Source organism: Hemicordylus capensis, chromosome 11, assembly GCF_027244095.1.
Source record: "Hemicordylus capensis ecotype Gifberg chromosome 11, rHemCap1.1.pri, whole genome shotgun sequence".
NCBI lineage: Eukaryota > Metazoa > Chordata > Lepidosauria > Squamata > Cordylidae > Hemicordylus > Hemicordylus capensis.
The window spans coordinates 27,412,789-27,431,893 of record NC_069667.1 but is presented as its reverse complement, the minus strand read 5'-3'; the positions used below and the strand labels follow the sequence as shown (position 1 = coordinate 27,431,893).

Genomic DNA, 19,105 nt, shown 5'->3' with positions numbered 1-19,105 from the left:
GCAGTTATCTTTCAGTTACTTTTCTCACTAAGGTATTTATTTTTTAAAAAAATAAAACACCTGTGTCATAATCACCAAATAATTTCCTGCAATAACTTGTGTAACAGAACATGGGCAAATGGATGAATAGTTCAGCTTGGAATCCCACCTGTAACTGCAGAGTTTCATGATTCTCAAGTCCCTCCACAATATTGGAGAAACGCTCTACATTGTTTCTCTCTGCTGCAATTGTGATGGCTGCTAAGATTTTGTCCAGGCTGCAATAGAAATTTATATTTTTAATGCTGTGGATTATAATAAATGCAAAAACTTCTCTTTCAAAATCTAACATCATTCCTCAAGGACAATGGTCCCTCTGCCCCGATGAGTTGTTCTGCCTGTTCTAGATGGTTGCATTTCTCCCTCTGAAGGACCAGGTTCGCAGTCTAGGGGTGCTCATCGATCCAGCACTGTCGCTAGAGACTCAAGGGGCCTCTGTGGCTCGGAGTTCCTTTTATCAGCTTTGGCCGAGACGCCAACTGTGACCATACCTGGCTAGAGAGAGCTTAGCCACAGTTACTCGTGTTCTGGTAGCCTCTTGCTTAGATTACTGCAATGCATTGTACGTGGGGTTGCCTTTGAAAACAGTTCAGAAACTGCAGTTGGTACAACTGAAAGATTATTAACTGGGACTGGGTGTTTTGAGAATATTAAGCCAGTGCTTCATCAGCAGCACTGGCTCCCAGGCTGTTTCTGAGCCCAATTCCAAGTGCTGGTTTCAACCTTTAAAGCTCTAAATGGCTTGAGACTGGGTTACCCGAGAGAGTCCCTTGCCCCATATGTCCCATGATGATGGTGCCATTACAGCACAACTTTTGAAAATCAGAGAAGTGGTCAAATCAATTATTTTTTAAAAGCAAAATGAAATGTTGACCAGCACAATGCACACAAAACATCAAGAGGTTTACTTATTACTTACATATTTTCTTCTCCAACTATACAAATGGCAGAAAGTATTTTTACTGTTTCAGTCATCATATTTGGTTGCTTTGGGTCAACTGTTCTAGCAAGTAACAGAAGGCTTCTTTCATCTCCTAGAATTCTTTGCAATCCATACTAAAAAAAAAAGAGAATGCAACAAACATTACATGCTATAAGACTCCTCTTTACACACACACACACACACACACACACACACACACACACACACACACACTCTCTCTCTCTCTCTCTCTCTCTCTCTCTCTCTCTCTCTCTCTCTCTCTCTTACTTGAATGCTGTCTTGGGCAAATATTTTTGATGCAATTTTCTTGCAGCTATGGTGAATAATGTCCCATGGGTATCATCAGCAAGAAGGTAACATTTCTTTTCCTCTGACCAGATATTTCTTGTATGACGAGGGGCAGGGGACACAAAGTGAGGTTGTGCCTTCCTGCCAAATACACCGTAGGCATAGCTTGGAAATCTTAGTTCTGTAAAGTCCTCCTAAGAGCAGGACATGCAAATCACAGAGCTGCTATTGCCTGCTATGATCTACTTTTAACCACCAAGAGATGGATAAAGTCTAATTTGGAACCTTACAATTTGGGGGCACAAACACCAAGTCAGAGGCAAAAGTAATTAAAGTGAACATGTAGGAAACCTAACTTGCATTTTTGCATTGTGCTACATAAATGCCATCGTTCTGCCTCATTACACATCAGCTTCACATGTACCAGTTAAGTAATGTTCTCTAAGATGTATTTACCATACTTCTTTATTTACCTGGCTTTGTAATATGCTATCAAAACGATCCAAGGTTTTTGTGATACATTTTTTAAACATCTCATTTTCTTACAGAGAGCTCAACTCAACTAAGCACAACATTAATAAACACAATAAAGATCTAACTAGCACCACAAATTCAAAGAAATAACACAGCAGCAGAACAAATAAATATAATCATTCCAGCAGACGCACGTCAGCCAATAATAATTTCGCAAACACAAGAAAATAACCCATACAGAAAGACAACACACTCAGAAAGGACACTTTGAAAAGGCAAATTTTCTACTCTTGTCTGAAAGCAAAAGATAAATTTGAAGTTCTTACCTTATTGTTCATAAAAGCTTTGAGGCACTGTATAAGTTTATGCTGATTTTTCTTGTCAATACTTTCTTGCCTTTAAGGGAGGAGAACAATGTTAACTTAAGGTATTATTGAGCTCTTTTTTCTTCCCCCTTCTTTCTCCTTGTCATACTTACTGTTTCTTATCCAGAAGCTTTTCGAGAACATCCAACAGAAGTCCAAGCCCTTCATGTCCGAAATTGTTAACCCAACTGTGAAAAAAATGAAGTGCATATTAATTTACATTTCCTGTTTTGCACAATAATATACAACAGAGTAAATCACAACCAGCTAATGATCATGGCAGGCCAAAGGGATTTCATGTGCACGTGGGGTTCTTGCATGTATGGAGTTGCACAAGACTCCTGATTCCGCCCCCCTCCCCAATTAATAGGGAAGCCTGGATACATAACGTTTCCACATGGCAATGATGAGCAAGTGGTTATCGGGGCTTGCAGGGGAATGTCAAATGCTTCCTGTAAGCCAATAATTATAAGCTCTTCCGTTTGACTATAACTGACTGGACATGTGTATTGTGTGCCATCCTATTGAGCAGACATAACATGGCATGCATTGCAACAGTTCCAGCAAAACAGCTACCCACATGAACCTCTAACATTTCTCTCACCAAAGTGATCTTCTCCACACATGACCCAAATATGGGCTTCTGGCATTAAGCCAAGTCAATTGAAAAGAAACAGAACTACTGATACCCTTCTAAATACAAAAGCAAAGAGATTTGCCCTGGACTGTAAAGGAGTCCTATTCACATCACTTGCTTATCCACAGGAGTTATCAGCTCAGAAGAAACACACACGAACTGGAACACAGGAAACTTAATTAATCAATGTGGGGAGAGAGGAAACAAGGATAAGGCAAATATGGATTTAAATAGGAAGCTGCTAGTGCTGGTGCTATTCAAGTCAGCTCCTTTGTGTGTATGCTCCAATACTGAATCAAGGGAATGGGAAGGATTCATAAGAACATTAGTATGAGCCAAAGGGCAAGGTAATCTCTTATCCACATATCACAGATCATATTATGCAGCCCACCATGTGCGAAAGCAGAAACTGAATTTATGTATTGTTCAGATTTCTATACCACTTTTCATAATGCATCTTAAGGCCATTTACAAAAGTTAAAATAGAAAGGAAAGTATCACAAGCCCTAGTGTCCATACTATTCTTTAGGTAGCATATTTTAGTCACAAGGCCTGTTCACACAGCCATATGGGGGTGGTTTGCGGGGTGGAAGATCTCCTCCCTTGGTGCAGACAAAAGAGCAGAGCCACCACTGGGCTCTACAAGCCATGCACCCTGATGATTGAGGGAGCGGCTGGCTCCCCAACCAGGAGCTGGGATCTCCAAGTATCTCACAATGCATGGCACTCCCAGGAGAGGGGCAGCTCTGATTGCACAAGCAGGTCTCTCCTCTGCTCGGCCCCTCTAACCTCAGAACTCTGTGATAAAGATGCCGGCCAGGAGCTGCAGAAAATGGCCCAAGCACTGTTGTGACCAAACTCTGAGGTAGAAGAGCTGCTGTTTTCATCCTACCTCTGTTAAGACCTGGGTGCAAAAGCCAGGCCATGCACATCTGCAGGGGATGGGTCGGTGGGATTCCCATAGCTCCACATGAGCCTGTATAACTGCATTTACTGCCTCTTACCCTGAAAATGATGGTTGTGCGAAGAGCCCCATTGTCTTCAAACCAGCTCTCCTGTACCCACATACACACACAAATCAATTAACCAAGACTGGAATCATCAGCAGAATGCCAGTAATCAATACCGATAACGTGAGAAGAATGGAAGAACTGGACTAGAAGAAAACTAGCATAGGGCCTATGGAGTTGAGTATACTGTTGCCAAAAAAAAAAAGCTTGCATAACAGTCTATGACTTAGCAATTTTTACTGGAAGGCCTCTTTGAGTTCAAGAAAGGTGTTCTTGAAGGAAGTCTATGTACTTGGAAGCAAGCAAGAAGGAAGTCTATGAGGCACAGTGTTCACAGGTGGCACGATATACATCATGCCATCATCACCTCAAGGTTTTCTTCCTATTTCAACTTTTCTTATTTCCTAAGCACTCTTCTTGAACTTACAACAGAATCTATGCCTTAGCCATTTTTACTGGAAGGCCTCTTTGCGTTCAAGAAGGGTGTTCCCTTACCATCCCCCAAAATCCAATGTCAGCAACTCCATTGCTGTAGACATTGTTCTCTCTGTATCCCTCACTTGTTTCTGGATTGGTGACGAGTGGCTAGCTGATACTGCGCAAAGTGCCAAATTAGCCACTGGACCTCTACTTGCTGATCCATGTGGCCTTTGCCGCTTCATTGAAAGGAGCATCCCATTTCTTTCTGGCATGAATGTTTCGTTCCAACTGTATTCTATGATGGAATGGTTTGCCAGTGAATACACAGATACACCTTTCTACATCTTGCATGGAACTTCTGAGCCATAATCATCTTTTCTAAACCTCAGATCACCTCTTGGCACCAAGATTTTATTCATTATGTTTGCATCTGTCAAACTCTCGGGCCCTTTCATACTATTCTTTAAATCCAGTAGTTCTGTTGGTATGCTGCACAAACAAGTAACCGGAAAAATCTCCAGGTAGTTTCCAACATGGATTTTAGCTGCTGCTACCAAAGCAAGAAGAAGTGCAATGCAGGCAGGAAAGAGTAAGGATATGTGGAATCAGCATGAGATGCTCATGTCATCAGACACAGGTACCCACTGGAGTCAGAGCAAAGTCGACACTTACCACACAAGCAAAAGAAAGAAAATTTTGTGTGCAATTCTAAGCATGCCCGAGGCAACTGGTCTCATGCAAAGACAACCAACATTAGTCATGTTGTCTCTGTCATTGTTTGTGCAATGCCAGAGGCTAGTGTTCAGGGTTGTGTGTAATATACAGACTGTATTTCTTTCTAATGGTGCTCCATCCCCAACTGTAATCTCACAGAAAAACCCAAATCACTGAGCATCAAATAAAAGGAGTGATAGTTCAAAGCTACATGGAGAAATAAAGAACAGTGGGGAAATGGCAAAGCGCAGGGTGTTCTTATTCCAAAACAAACACAACATACAAATCTTATTTCCAACTGATACTTTCTGACACTCTAAAATCAAATTATGCTTTCGGTTTAAATAACTAAAGGGAGGGCCGCCACTGTTTTCCTATACCTCCCCTGCCCACTTGTAGTCATTAGTATCTTGTAGTGATAGATGTAGTCTATTAGTAATTTTAACATAGAGTGTCATGCCACCTGTATCATACTCTGAATAACGAAGCTACATAAACTCCAGAAGTGGAGAAATCTGTCCATGTTCATGTCACACATGATACCTCTCCAATTCCTCCTCAGTTGTACTTTCCCGTGTAAGCTCCTTTGCCAGAGACCCATTTCTAGTTCCATAGGAAGTCTACAAGGCACAGTGGCCACAGATGGCACTGCATACATCATGCCACCATCACCTCAAGGTTTTCCTCATATTTCAACTTTTCTTATTTCCCAAGCACTCTTCTTGAGGCAACTCTTGGCATTTTGAATGTATTAATATCCATTAGCAATAAAGCGCCCAAGAGTTGCCGGTGGTGGACATCCAGACTAATGCTGGATGCAGTACTGGTCTGGACATCCAGACCAGTGCAAGGATGCAGTACAACCAGTTGTTACGCTGGCTAGTTCTGCTAACTCAGGCGCTTGCATTCAATCAAGCAATCTTTATTATGGTCATAGACTAGCATAAGTTGCACTTGCATCCCAGTCTAGTGTTGTGCTGGAACAACGGTGCACTTGTGCAACAAGGTGCACAACCGGTGATAGAAGCAGAGGCCCACATCCTGTTCTGCTCTCTTTGTTGTGCAGGCAGACCAAGAGCGCAAGATATTGCAAAACCTTGAACATCCACGCAGCTACGTGACCCTTCGTGTATGTGTGCAGCTTTGATTGTTGCACTAGCACAGTGTTTATTTGTTTATTTATTAAACAATTATTGTATACTGCCTCCTCCAAAGATTCTAGGCAGTGAACAATAGCAATATTTTAAAAGGTGGGTGGGGGGGGGCGCAGAAGCCTGGTGGAAAAGATAGGTGAGAAGGGCCTTAAAAGCCACTAAGGAGCGGGATGAAGGAATCTGGAGGAGAAGAGTGTTCCAAAGAACATAAGAACAGCCCTGCTGGATCAGGCCCAAGGAAGCCCATCTAGTCCATCATCCTGTATCACACAGTGGCCCACCAGATGCCACTGGAAGCCTACAGGAACGAGTTGAGAGCATGCCCTCTCTCCTACTGTTACCCCCCTGTAACCGGTACTCAGAGACATCCTCCTTTGAGGATGGAGGTGGTCTATAATCCTCCAACTAGTAGCCATTGATAGACCTCTGCTCTATGAAGTTATCCAAACCCCCCTTGAAGCCTTCTGGGTTGCTGGCTGTCACCACATTCTGTGGCAGAGAATTCCACAAGTTGATGATGCGTTGTGTGAAAAAATACTTCTGTTTGCTGATCCTAAATTTCCCAGCAATCAATTTCATGGGATGACCCCCTGGCTCTAGTATTATGTGAGGGGGAACAAGGGTCCAGGCTAGAGATCGTTGTGCCCACGTTGGCGAGAATCCTGTCCACGTCATCAGCCTCAACAAGCTCAAAGGTATCCCAGATAGTGTAACAAGACCCAGCCTCTATTACCTCAACAGATACCAAGCAATTGGAGTCCAATTCTGACAGAAGGCAGGCAACTTTATCAGCGAAAAACCTGGCAAACACGTCACAGCAGCCAGATGGAAGATCACCAGAATCATCCCTTCTTAGCAAAGAGCGGGTGATTGGGGAAAGGGCCGCCAGACGGGAATCCACAGACGCAATAAGTGCAGAGAAATGAGCAGATTTTGCCGCCCTTATCACCACTGTATACTCCTGAACATGGGCAAGCAACGAGACTTGGTTGGCTTCTGTCTTAGTGGCAGTGGCGCTCCAGTGGCGCTCGAGGCATCTCTCGGCTCACTTCATCTCTCGTCCTCAGAGAACCAAGGAAGTCGAGATCTATGAGCCCTAAGAGGTCGTTTAGAAGCAATCTCATCAGAGACGTGAGTTTTGGGTGGTACATAAATATGTTAAATAAATAAATAAATAAAATACGTGCCCTTGTAGCCCCAATGTTCCAGGCCTCAACAAGTAGCGCTGATGAGTTGCCTACCAGATTGCTGGGAAACTCCCCAAGCGCCCTCTGAAAACCATCAGGATCCATAAGGCACATGGGGCAGACCATCCAAATAGGTCCACTGCCCCTGCGAAGGGAAGGAGCGGCAGCGATCTGCAAACGAATTGGGGAATGACCAGACCACAGCAAGGGACAGATGGATGAGTCCCCCCGGGAAGGATGAAAATGGTGGTTGCAGCTGGCGGGCAGGTGGGCAAAGAAAATGGCAGCGACTGGCGGCGGGAGGAAGAAGGCAGCAGTGGGCAAGAAAACAGTGGTGGCAGGGGAGAAGGCAGCAGTGGCGAACTAGAAGCACAGATGCTCTGCACCCAGCCCAACTAGTAATGTATATTCTGGCAAATTTGGATCTTCAACAATACAAAGCCTTTGCCTCTCCCTCTCCCTCTCCCAATGGCATTGCCTTTATGTTTGTAAGCAGCCAGCTCGAGTTCTTTTGAACATCCAAGCAGGATTATTAGGACACAAATTATGTGGTCAATTTACCTAGAAAACCAAGAGGACATTTTTAGAATCACAGATAGCCTACACCTAAAAACTGTGTTCTTGAGCAGAAGATCTATAATCAAAGAATGAAATACAAACATTCGATGATATTGCATGAATGCTTCAAGCATCTAGATATCCCTTGTACCAACTGAAGTTGATAGGGAACTTGTTACAGCCATTTCTCTCGTGGCTTGCTAAAAATCCAGAACACACTGGACATTCATATGAGTGCTGCAGCAAAACAATCAAATGCAGCATTGCTAACATATTTTGGTAGCTAATGCAGGATCATTTGGGTTGGACTGGTTTTTGTCTGGGTGTATACAACACACTGTCACTAGATGGCTCTTCAGAGCCATCTAGGTTCGAAATTGGCTTCTGAGAGACACTGCAGAATATGCGTCCTGAAGAGAAGAAAGAGCAAGCTAGAAAACTCACAGGAATTAACAAGATTACAAACACACACAGTGACAAGGCATCCAAGAATGACTCCAAGGAAGTTACAAGCACAAGCAATGCCAAGAATCTCCCCATGCAAACCTTCCCACATTATCCAATGAGCCCCTGCTTTCGTATCTCTGAGAAATTCATATCTGTAAGGTCATAAAAGCCAGGGTCTTCTCTGTGGTGGGTTCTGCAGTCGTGGAACACTCCCCGCAAGGAGGTCTACATCAAAAGTGAAAGCCTTTGTGTTCCACCAACATTTAACAGTTTCAGGTGTTCTTTTTCTCTCTCTTTCAGATTGTGAGTCTTTAGATTCCACTTGCTCCTATTTGTGTATTATTCTGGGAGTTTGCATATTGCTGCTTAGATGTTATAGTGCTTTATGATTTTGTATCTTACAACAGAAGGACCTTTAGCTTGGAAAGGCAGGGTAGAATTTTTAAATAAAAAGGCATACATGTTAAATAGATACATGCCTTACATGCAGACCAACTTCGCCCAGGCCTTCATGGGAACAATTAAATCATCATATTTAGATTTAAGATTCCAATAACTTCAGCACAAAATTGTTTTATAAAGTCATTGGGCTTAAGATGTATTTTGTTACCTCAGATTTGCAAACTATTATCACTGCTGGCAATGTACAAAACTGGGTAGAACCTTATCCCATATGCTGTGGTTCTGCTCTATTCCTTCACCATTTTGGAGAAAGGGAGAACAGAGAATTGACTGTTACTGATACAGCCTTGAGAATCTCTGGTCTGAACAATCCTTGGAATACATATTATTGAAATGGAAAATAATACCTTATCAATGTTAAGCATTCTGGGCTACTGTGCAGCTAAATGGTTTTCTGAAACTTGGCAATGGACCTCATATTTGGCAGTCAAGCAGCATGCAGCGTTTACGAATACAACGAAACATACCGCTTTTCAATCAAAGTTCCCAAAGCAGTTTACATAGATAAAAATAAAAATAAAATGGCTTCCCTTCCCCAAAGAGCTCACTATCTAAAAATGAACACAAGATAGACACCAGCAACAGCCACTGAAGGGATGCTGTGCTGGGGACGAAGAAGGCCAGCTGCTCTCCCCCTGCTCATTAAAGAGTACCACCACTTTAAAAAGGTACTTCTATGCTCAGTCAGCTCATTTAACAATACCCAAATATATATAATTTGCCTGCTTCTATCACCTAGTCTAATGCTCTCTTTCCCACCCTTCATGTGTCTACTGCTCATTGGACAGAGCGGTTTAATTGGGGAATAAAGAGGAATTTAGAGGAGATAAGATTCATCTTTTTATACAAAACATCTAGTGGGAAATTCAAGACATACGTATATGAAGAAAGTTCATAAAAGACTCAAGAGGGGAAACAAATCTATAAGCAATCATGTCAAGATTGTGATAATTTAAAGGGGAGTAAGAAGCAACAACCACCATCTTCAAAGACAAGACCATTCCAGTCACATCCAGACAGAGTACCGTTTGAGAAATAGACAAGGAGACATTGTTAAGCAAAACTATTTCGGAATATGAATGTATTTGCAGTGATACTTCTCTGAGAGAGCCCAACAATACAGAATTCAACTGGATGATAAAAGGGAGATTTGAAAGTCATCTGAACAAAGACAGCTGCTGAAGTCTGTAGCAACAGAGTACAAGACACAGATAAGCCCCAAGCATCAGCATTTAACTAAAAAGACAATTAAGACTCAAAGGTGACAACAAAATGGGAAAACGTGGTGGAAGTTTGATACAAAGCTGGCAAAAGAAAAGATAACACTCATTCCTGAAATGAACACAAGAACAATTAATGGAGCATGGAGGAACAACAATAAAGCCGAGAAGGGGTAGGGAGAAGAAGCCTCCAACTCTCTCAAAGGAGGCCTCCAAAGACTGGGTTGGTTTTCCCTGACTGAGGTTTTCCGTTGGACACACACATCAAGGTCATGTTTACATGTTAAGTTTCCTCCTCTCACTCTGTTCAGTAAGAGGAAGGGGTTCCCCAGAAAGGTGATGGGTTCAATCATAACTGATTCATTTTCTCTCTGTATTTAATGCATTCTGCACTATTAACACCAGTATACGGACGAGGATTAGATTTGTCAAACAATTGTCCACCAGGTTAATGACACACACAAAACAAAGCCAGACCAAGAGATGCCTGAATCGGGTACATTTGTGGGAGGAGCAGAGAAACTGGTGGGTTTTGCCAAAAGAACTCAAGAGCATTGTGAAGCCAGAGAAATGCCCTACTTCCGCGTCACTAAAGCTATTTTTGATGCATTATAGTTCTGACTTTTCAGCTTTCTTCTGAAAGAGCTCAAAGTTCTCCTCCACTGGCAGAACACAATTGATAGCCTTTGCTTCTTCTACTGCCAGGAGCCAGGAACAGAGAGTTTGAAAGGCAAGGCACTCCAGGAGTTAGTCCTGAGTGGGGGAAAGACATCAGCCAAAGAAATCTCGTTGCACCAATAGGCCAGAACAATAGACCAGAACCAAAAGGCATCCTCACAATTCTAAGCAATGAAGAGGTCTAAATTTGCCCTCTGGACTTGCTTTGCACCCTGTTCTGCTGTTGCTACTCTCCGTGCAGCAGGATTAAACACCAAGCTGCCATGTTCAAAAAAATCGGGATTATTTCTCCCCCAAAACTGGGATAATATATAGAAGAGAAGTAACGGCAGTGCAGACAAATGGACTTGAAAAGAACCATGCAATAGCCATGCAGAAGAAGTAGCTGTGTTCCCAGCCACTGGAAATTATGGCTCGCATCTAAGGTGTCCTGTGCACAAGCAGAAAGCAATCTGCTCATGCCCAGGAGACCACCCATTCCTTCTACATCGCATTCCACAGCACTCTTCTGGAAAGTCCACGCACTCTCAGGAGTGGGTTGTCAGAGGAGTATGAGGAAGTGAAAAGTAGGCAGGAAAGTCCTAGTGTAAACACAGACCACCATAGGCTGCTCTTCGTTCCAATTCCGACCCTGCATCGTAAAGCTAAAGGTAAAGTGTGCCCTCGAGTTGGTGTCGACTCTTGGCACCCACGGAGTTTTCTTTGGTAGAATGCAGGAAGGGGTTGACCATGGCCATCTCCCGCGTGCAGTCTGAGATGATGATGCCTTTCAGCACCTTCCTAGATCGCTGCTGCCCGATAGAGGTGTTTCCCCATAGTCTGGGAAACAGACCAGCGGGGATTCGAACCACCAACCTTCTGCTCGTTAGTCAAGCATTTCCCCACTGCGGCACTTAAGGTGGCTACCCTGCATCATACATATTGCTAAATACTAACCACAAGTTTTAAACTCATCTCCACAGCTTTAGGTGTTAGAATCGATATTTAAAATTACAACAGGAGAAATCTGATGCCAGTGTGCATTTTCAGAGCAATCCTGCAGACACAAAATATTCACAGCTCTGTACACATCAGCATTCTCAACAATATTATTTGTTTGAGAAAAGTGCTCCTATGCAATCTTGCCAGACATGATTTTACTCTTTCAGTAACAGATAATAACTGATTAATACCAATAAGCTATGTGAATCATTCGGTTCTCAACACCACACATGAAAATCTGACCGTGTGCCAGGAATCCCACCGTCCAGCTGAATACGCTCAATTATATGCCATTGTGTGGCTTCTCACCTTAACAATCCCAAATTACTTGCAGAAATATTCTATAGCTCAGACCTTCAATCCAATCTATTCTTCACAATCAGCCGCATTGTTAAATTGTGGGGATCGTCCTACTTTATGCTTCTCTCACCCTCTCTATGATACAAGTGGAGAACTCAAAACATCAGCTCCATCAAGGAAACACAAAGCATTACTGCTGCTAATGAACACATTTAAGCTGAGGAGCTAGAAAGGCAAGATGGGTGGGAAGAGAACACCAAGCAATCATTTGGCAACGTATCACATTATACTAGGAAGATCCATTTTTAGACCAGAGCACGGCCTGAGGGTACACGATATAGCTGTCTTGCTGAAGCTAAGCAGGTCTTCGCATCGTCAGTGCCCAGATGGGAGTCCCATGGAGACCACCTTTGGAGATGGGGTCCTAGCTCAGTGGTGGAGGTCTGCTTTCCATGCAGGACACCCAGATTCAGTCCCTGGCAGCATCTGGGCCTAGAGCTGGGAAAGACTCCTGCCTGAAGCCTTGAAGAACTGCTGCCAGTCAGTATCGACAGTACTGAGCTATGGTCTGACGGGTATAAAAGGCAGCTTCCTATGTTCCTCTGTACTACTAGTGGGGAAACTCTAAAGAACAAACGAACCTGTGCCTCTGCCCTCTGCTTATGTAAGATGCATGCCACAGGTTATACTTGACTGGCAGTTTAACACAACTTCCCAACTAACTGTACCAGTGCAGTGGGGAAGCAAATCTTTTCAGCACTCCTTCCTCCTTCCCCAGGAAGCCTTCTCTTCTGTGCCACCTGAAAACGTGACCGAGAAGATTGTGCGGCCCTTGGGGACATAATTTCGGGTGCCACAGAGAATTCCCTTGGGAAGGAGAGGCTATACAAATGGCTTGTTTCCTGCTAACCCCTGCTAACTGGGCAAAGAGGCACCTTTTAACGTGGTGATTCTCTTTATTCAGCAGGGGGAGAGTAACTGGCTCCATCCACCCCCAGCACAGGACCTCCAGTGACCTTTGCTGGCGTCTATATTAGGTTACTTTTTAGATTGTGAGCCCTTTGGGGACAGGGATCCATCTTATTTGTTTGTTATTTCTCTGTATAAACCGCCCTGAGCCATTTTTGGAAGGGCGGTATAGAAATCGAATGCATGCATGAATGCTGTACCAGTGCAGTTAGTTGGGACGTTCGGTTAGGCTGCTTTCTCACTGCACTGGAGCATCTTTGCTCTCTATGTCAGCCAGTATCGGTCATCAACCAAGCCCACTTGAACTGAAATTACAGACAGGACCAAGAGATGTTGGGAATGCACACTATCAGCAGATAGGTCAAAGGGGTGCACTTCTCAAACTGTTCACAGCTTACCCATCTCATTCTTCACCTACACATTACATTTGCCATCAGTGGTAAACTACCTGATTAACACATTAAAATTAGAGATTAAAGGAGTTCATCTGCCAATGTCGGCATATTGACCCCATGCCCAAAATGGAATTCAGGCTCACCACCAAACTCCAGGAGCCAGAGTTTCGGAGTCTGGCATATCACGAGAGGCCACCCTCAATCTTTTAACTAATAGTAATTCACAGCCTTCCACTTCTTTGAGTAATAGCTTCCAACACCTACCTGACTGGATTGCTCGTAAGAGAGACTCTCAGGGACTCTAAGCAGTTGAGAAGTTTTTCCTCCGAGATACCCGACCGTAGTTCATGAACATATTCTTGCGATGAGAGGGTACACTCGTGTTTATTGTTTTTTAGGCCTCCCTTCATAGGAAAAAGAAGGGATGTGTTATATTTTGATTCATTTTAAGCATAAAATTTTATGTGATGCACACGTTATAACAAAAGCAAGAAAATGTTTCCTTATATTCCCAAATTTAACTCATTTCATCAAGTTCCTCTATCTCTGTTTAAACTAAAGCTATGCTTCACCTTCTGATTAATGTTAGTAACACAGGAAGCTAGGAAGCTGCCATATACTGAGTCAGACCATTGGTCTATCTAGCTCAGTATTGTCTTCACAGACTCGCAGCGGCTTCTCCAAGGTTGTTTACTATGATGTTAAGATATTGGCCAGATTCAGGTGTAATGCTAAACCATGATTGAATATTAATAGCACAAGCCTGGGCCTCATGCCCTGCAAATGAGAGAAGCAAATTTGCTACTTCTACTCCTGGCTTCACACACACACACACACACACACACACACACACACACACACACACACGTTGTTGCATACAAACTCCACAAATCTGGGTTTCTTCAACCCACATTTGCTGAACAAGCCAGGATATCAAACTAGGCTTGTTCAAAAAAATGTGGTTAGGACAAACCTGCATGTCTGGATTCAATGGCAAATCCCAGTTTGTGTTAAACCTGGAAGAAATGCAGCACATTTTCTCCTGTCATCTGCAAAGATGAGCTGGCCTGAGTCCAAGTCAAGCTCAGTCAGTCAGTTCCTTATTGCGTCTATGACCAGCAACAGACAAAGACAAGCTAGTAATGCCAATCAATGGTTTACAGTTACATCTGGACACCACCATTATGGGGGGAAAGGATATGAAAATTAAAATATGCTTGAAGAGTTCAGTAGATTCCTCCTCCTTGATATACAAACATTACGAGCAAGACATTAATCCTGCCTGGCAAATTAAAGGGTATTATGGCCACTGATTTTAATGGGCTTGTCCATTAAGGAAACCTTTACTCTCCCACACAAATGTTTGATACTAAATTTGCCCAAGTTTCCGTTTCAGAGCTACTATTCAGTAGCATCCATCCTCTCTTTACACACACTACCTGAAATTTCCAGAAGCATGTGCTCTTGTATGTGTGCAGTTGTACATTTGGTCAGGAGCATAAACAATGCAGGCTATGGCATGCTTAAATCTGCACATGTCCAAAGCCATTGCTAACAATCAATAAATATGCCTGGCGATCACATCACTTGGCCATCATATCTATTCAACCATCTTTCAAACCTTACTTTTCAAAACACTTATGCATTCCATCATTTCCAAATCATACTACCGATTTCAATTCATATGTCAGTCAAAGTCACATGTGGTTGTTGCTTTCTACCCAACTCCCTGCACTTCCTCTCTCATATAGCAACTATAGTTTGAATGCATGTCACAATTCAGAATAAGACAAGATAATAAGACGAGTTTAAGCTGATGTCCAGATGTCCAAATGAGTACCAATTTGTTCAATAGCACACATCAATTTTGCTTCAATTTTGGGATAAGTAGATATGTTTATAATGTGAGCAATAATAATGAGGTTTGGGATAAGCTGTTTTTAAGCCTTCTGAAAAGTAGTATCCACAGTACAAAAACAGAATATTTTAGACAATGTAAGCCATATGTGCACATTTTGTGTCCCATGCAGACTCTCTTCATTGGCAATTCTATTTTTCTGACTATCGCTAACTGAAAGCAAACTAGGTAATGATGCTGGCCCCACATAAGAGATGGGTCTCAACACCAGCATATCACCCACTAATACAGGTTACAAGGTAAGGATCAGTGGGGAAAGAACATGTGTGCAAATGTTGGGTCATATCAACACAGTAACAAATAGGGAGTTGATTTCTGAATAGTTACAGCCCCCTCACTGACATCCTACCTGTTCTTTTGGCCATTTACACACAGTTGGTGAACATCCTCTAGAATGCTAGTTCCCCATTACTGCCATTATTGTAGTGAGCACAACAAGCAGAGTTTGAAGCTATTTGTTTCGGCCATAGCAACATGTACACATTTAACCTCTGTACCACTTCACATTTTTATATTTTCATTGATCATGAGGGTCTGTATAATGCAAATATAAATACGCTAATTATGGAGCCCAAAAGTCAGCAAGCTATACTAATTAGTGCTAGAGGAGCAACATCATATTTTTCATGGCAACGCAATGGCACCTTCAGCATTTTCTTTTGTTGTCAGTAACTCTCTGGGAAGTTACAATCTAACCTCAAAGATCAATTAATGAAATCAATACAAGCTATTCACACCCTTGTGTGTCCCTCTTTTCATTTCAGAAACACCTGACCATGTTCACTAATATGGTACATACACCAGACAACAGGACACACAGACTTACAAGGGATCCTTTAAGAGCTACTCAAGTCCAATTATGTAACAGCAAAAAAAGGGCTGTTTGACATTCACATTATATAAAAAACTACTTGGCAAATCTGGAATGTCTGTCCACACTCTGCTTACAAACCGGACTTGCAAACAATACACAGTGACCAAAATATATCTGCACCAATCCACAGATTAAAAAAAAATCCCAGTCCCTGATGGCAGGGAATTCTAAATAGAGGTGGCCAGCACACGGTTTCAGGAGACAAGCTCAGTGATTTCAAAGTTTCTTAGCTCCCAACACTTGGTAGCTTCCTTGAGTTGTGCCCTGTGGACTAACTCAGATTAAAAAAACAGATGGCCTTTCAAGAGGCAGCCGCTTACTGGGAAATGGACATGCTTTTCAACAACAGCAAAAGTGGAAACAAAACTAAAAAGTTTTGGTTCAGCTTTAATGATAAATAGATAAACCTGCTAAGAAAAATGTCTAATAAAGCATTTGTTTTTCATACCCATTCCTTAATAAACCTCACCCAGATGGGGCAGATAATCTAGAAATAGGAAATAACAGACACCATTTTTCCTATTCCTGATTGCTTTTCCTACAAAAATGTTTGGTAGAAGATTGGAAGGACGAAGAAAGGACAATAAGAATTATCTGCAAGGGCTGCAAGTAACTCTCTCCTAAGTATGAATACGAAATCTTTCCTAGTACCCTTTTCCCCCCACCACTGAGAGCAGTAAACATAGAATTCACATTCCGCACAAATATCTTAACAGTATCAGGATGCTTGAATTGAAATTTAGCCTCTAGTGTTCAAGTACCGCTGCAAGTGTGCATCTGTTATACTTCTATTACTATACGTCTTTATGCCCCAATCTATGGATGTATGTGTAGCCAGGTTCCCATTTCTCTTCACCAACATTTGGAACTGCTCAAGTAATAATTCTGGCACTAACCAGTTTAAGAGTCAACGTACACAAGAAGATTTTTTAAAATGATTTGAAACAGTGCGGGAGACATCCAGACTTCCAGAGCTCCAAACTAAAAAGGCATAAGGAATTTAATTTTATTTCTTTTCTTTTTTTATTTGCGGGGCAGGGGTGGTGGACAGCAGGAAAAAGGTTCACAGGGATAGAAAGCAACAGACAAGAATCCGAAAGACTGCTGCAAGCATCACTGAGCCATTTTTTAAACTGTCCAAGAGGCAGTCCTGGAGTCAGCAAAGAGCCAGAGAAGGAGAAATACAAGCAATTTCCAGTGCTCAACCACAGGGATTACAAACAACACCCACCACCCTGCTCCAAAACGAAGAAGCAGTCACATTAAGCCACATGGGTCTGACATAGGAGCCCTTAAGACACATCTGTTTAGCCGGGCTTTTAGTAGTCTGTGGATGTTTTAAATTGTTTTAATGGTTGTTTTATTTTGCTTATATTGAATTTACTTTTGTGAACCACCTACAGCCTTCAGAGTCAGGTGGTATATTAAATGAATAATATGAAATTCATTATTTTCATATCAAACCTGCTTTATGGGCAGGTTTTTTTCTCCCAAAAAATGGAAAAGGGGGGGCGGTTACAATACCAGGACTGACAGCAATACTTATCTAATCCAAGACACTAGCATGCAACTCTGTGTCTATGCAAGAATGAGCAGGTGAAATGTGCTTAGTGCTTTATAATGAGGCAACATCACCATAATGACTTGTCTTATTTAGTCAAAATAAATGCCACCCTGAAAACACATTCAACACCACTCCGCTCCCAACAAAATATTTTTCAGTTTGTTTTCCAGACAACTAATATATCGGGGTGTGCACAGACAGTTTTCCACAGCTCAATCCCAATTCGGACCGAACCGCAGGTCCACGAACCGGTTCGGCCGGACTGACCAACCGGACTGGTTGATTTGATTGAACCAGTTTGGCAGCAAGAAGGGTGAGGGCAGCGCCGAGGCATCTTCCAAAGTAAATAATAAGGTCCTTACTGGTACCGAAGCTACCTGGAGCAGCAGTGTGGCGCTTCCCCCAGGAGCACGCACAAAGGCCAGGAACGTGTTGGAGCCGCAATGCCACCGTTGCGAAAGGTGCTGGGGGGAGCACCGTGCCGCCGCTTTAGGCAGCTTCAGGACCAGTAAGGAACTTCTCATTTACTTTGAAAGATGCCTCTCACTGCCACCACCACCCCGGTGCCACCCTCACCCCTCTCACCGCCAAACTGGTTAGCTTTGGACCGGACCCCCTTCCTGAAGGGCAGTCTGGTTCACAATCAAGCCACTCGAACCAGCCCTGTCTGCAGCGGAACACTTTGCTTCCAACCATACGTGCAGACCCTTACTGACATGTACTTTTCTATTTTAAACAGCCATAAAGGCTGACAGTTTAGTGAATAGCGTAAGGTAGCTCAACATTCATATCCCCATATTACACAAGGAACATAAAATGTTGTCTTCCCAACTCCACCTGAGCGGGATCTAAAATTAACTCAGCAGACATCAGAAAACTTGTGAGTGCGCACATGTTTGCACGCCTGAGAGGGAACAGTGCCTACAACTGTATCAAATCTGGTCCAAATTAGTTCCCACTTGCAATTCAAATATTCACGCATTCGCCTTCTTGAACTGAACTGGGGTGGATGACATCATCACAAACTATGTCACTGAGGTGTCCCTTTATGTCACTCACTACAGCTGTAGCAAGTTTGGTTCAAATTGGTTATGTGGTTCACTAGTTCACTATGTGAACTAGTACCAAATTTGATGGGGGGGCAGGTGTGGACTGACACACACAGAGAATGCCAGGTGATCTCCTAAGCTTACTCTCCTTAAGGAACGTTTCATCCATAAACTGTAGTTTGCTGTTTTCACCATGACAGCATATTTCCTTAAGGAAAGTAGGTGAAAAATCGGGCAAACACATTTTACAGATAAATGTGATAAAACCAAAACCGCTTTTATGTACAATGAAAGGTGATAAAACAGTACACACTTATAGTTCATTCTACTCTGTATCCACAGAAGAGCCACTTTCATTTTTGTTTTTCTCCACAGAAGGAAAGAACTTGATTTGTTAGTACAGTATGCTCTCTTAAGCTTGTTCCTAACTCCTTAGAAGGAAAAAATGCATGCAAACAA

At 42.7% G+C, this 19,105-nt stretch overlaps 1 protein-coding gene across 4 annotated transcripts in view; it reads right to left on the bottom strand.

Annotated features, from left to right (window-relative positions):
• Positions 1–19,105, bottom strand: part of DIAPH2 (diaphanous related formin 2) — a 312,070-nt gene that overhangs the window by 251,017 nt on the left and 41,948 nt on the right. For all 4 annotated transcript variants that reach the window (XM_053274418.1, XM_053274417.1, XM_053274419.1 and 1 more), the window contains 5 exons: positions 13,506–13,645; positions 2,223–2,297; positions 2,071–2,140; positions 959–1,095; positions 149–257 (listed from right to left, as the gene is read on the bottom strand). In XM_053274418.1, coding sequence (XP_053130393.1) covers positions 149–257; positions 959–1,095; positions 2,071–2,140; positions 2,223–2,297; positions 13,506–13,645 — 531 coding nt within the window. The remainder of the gene's footprint in view (positions 1–148; positions 258–958; positions 1,096–2,070; positions 2,141–2,222; positions 2,298–13,505; positions 13,646–19,105) is intronic.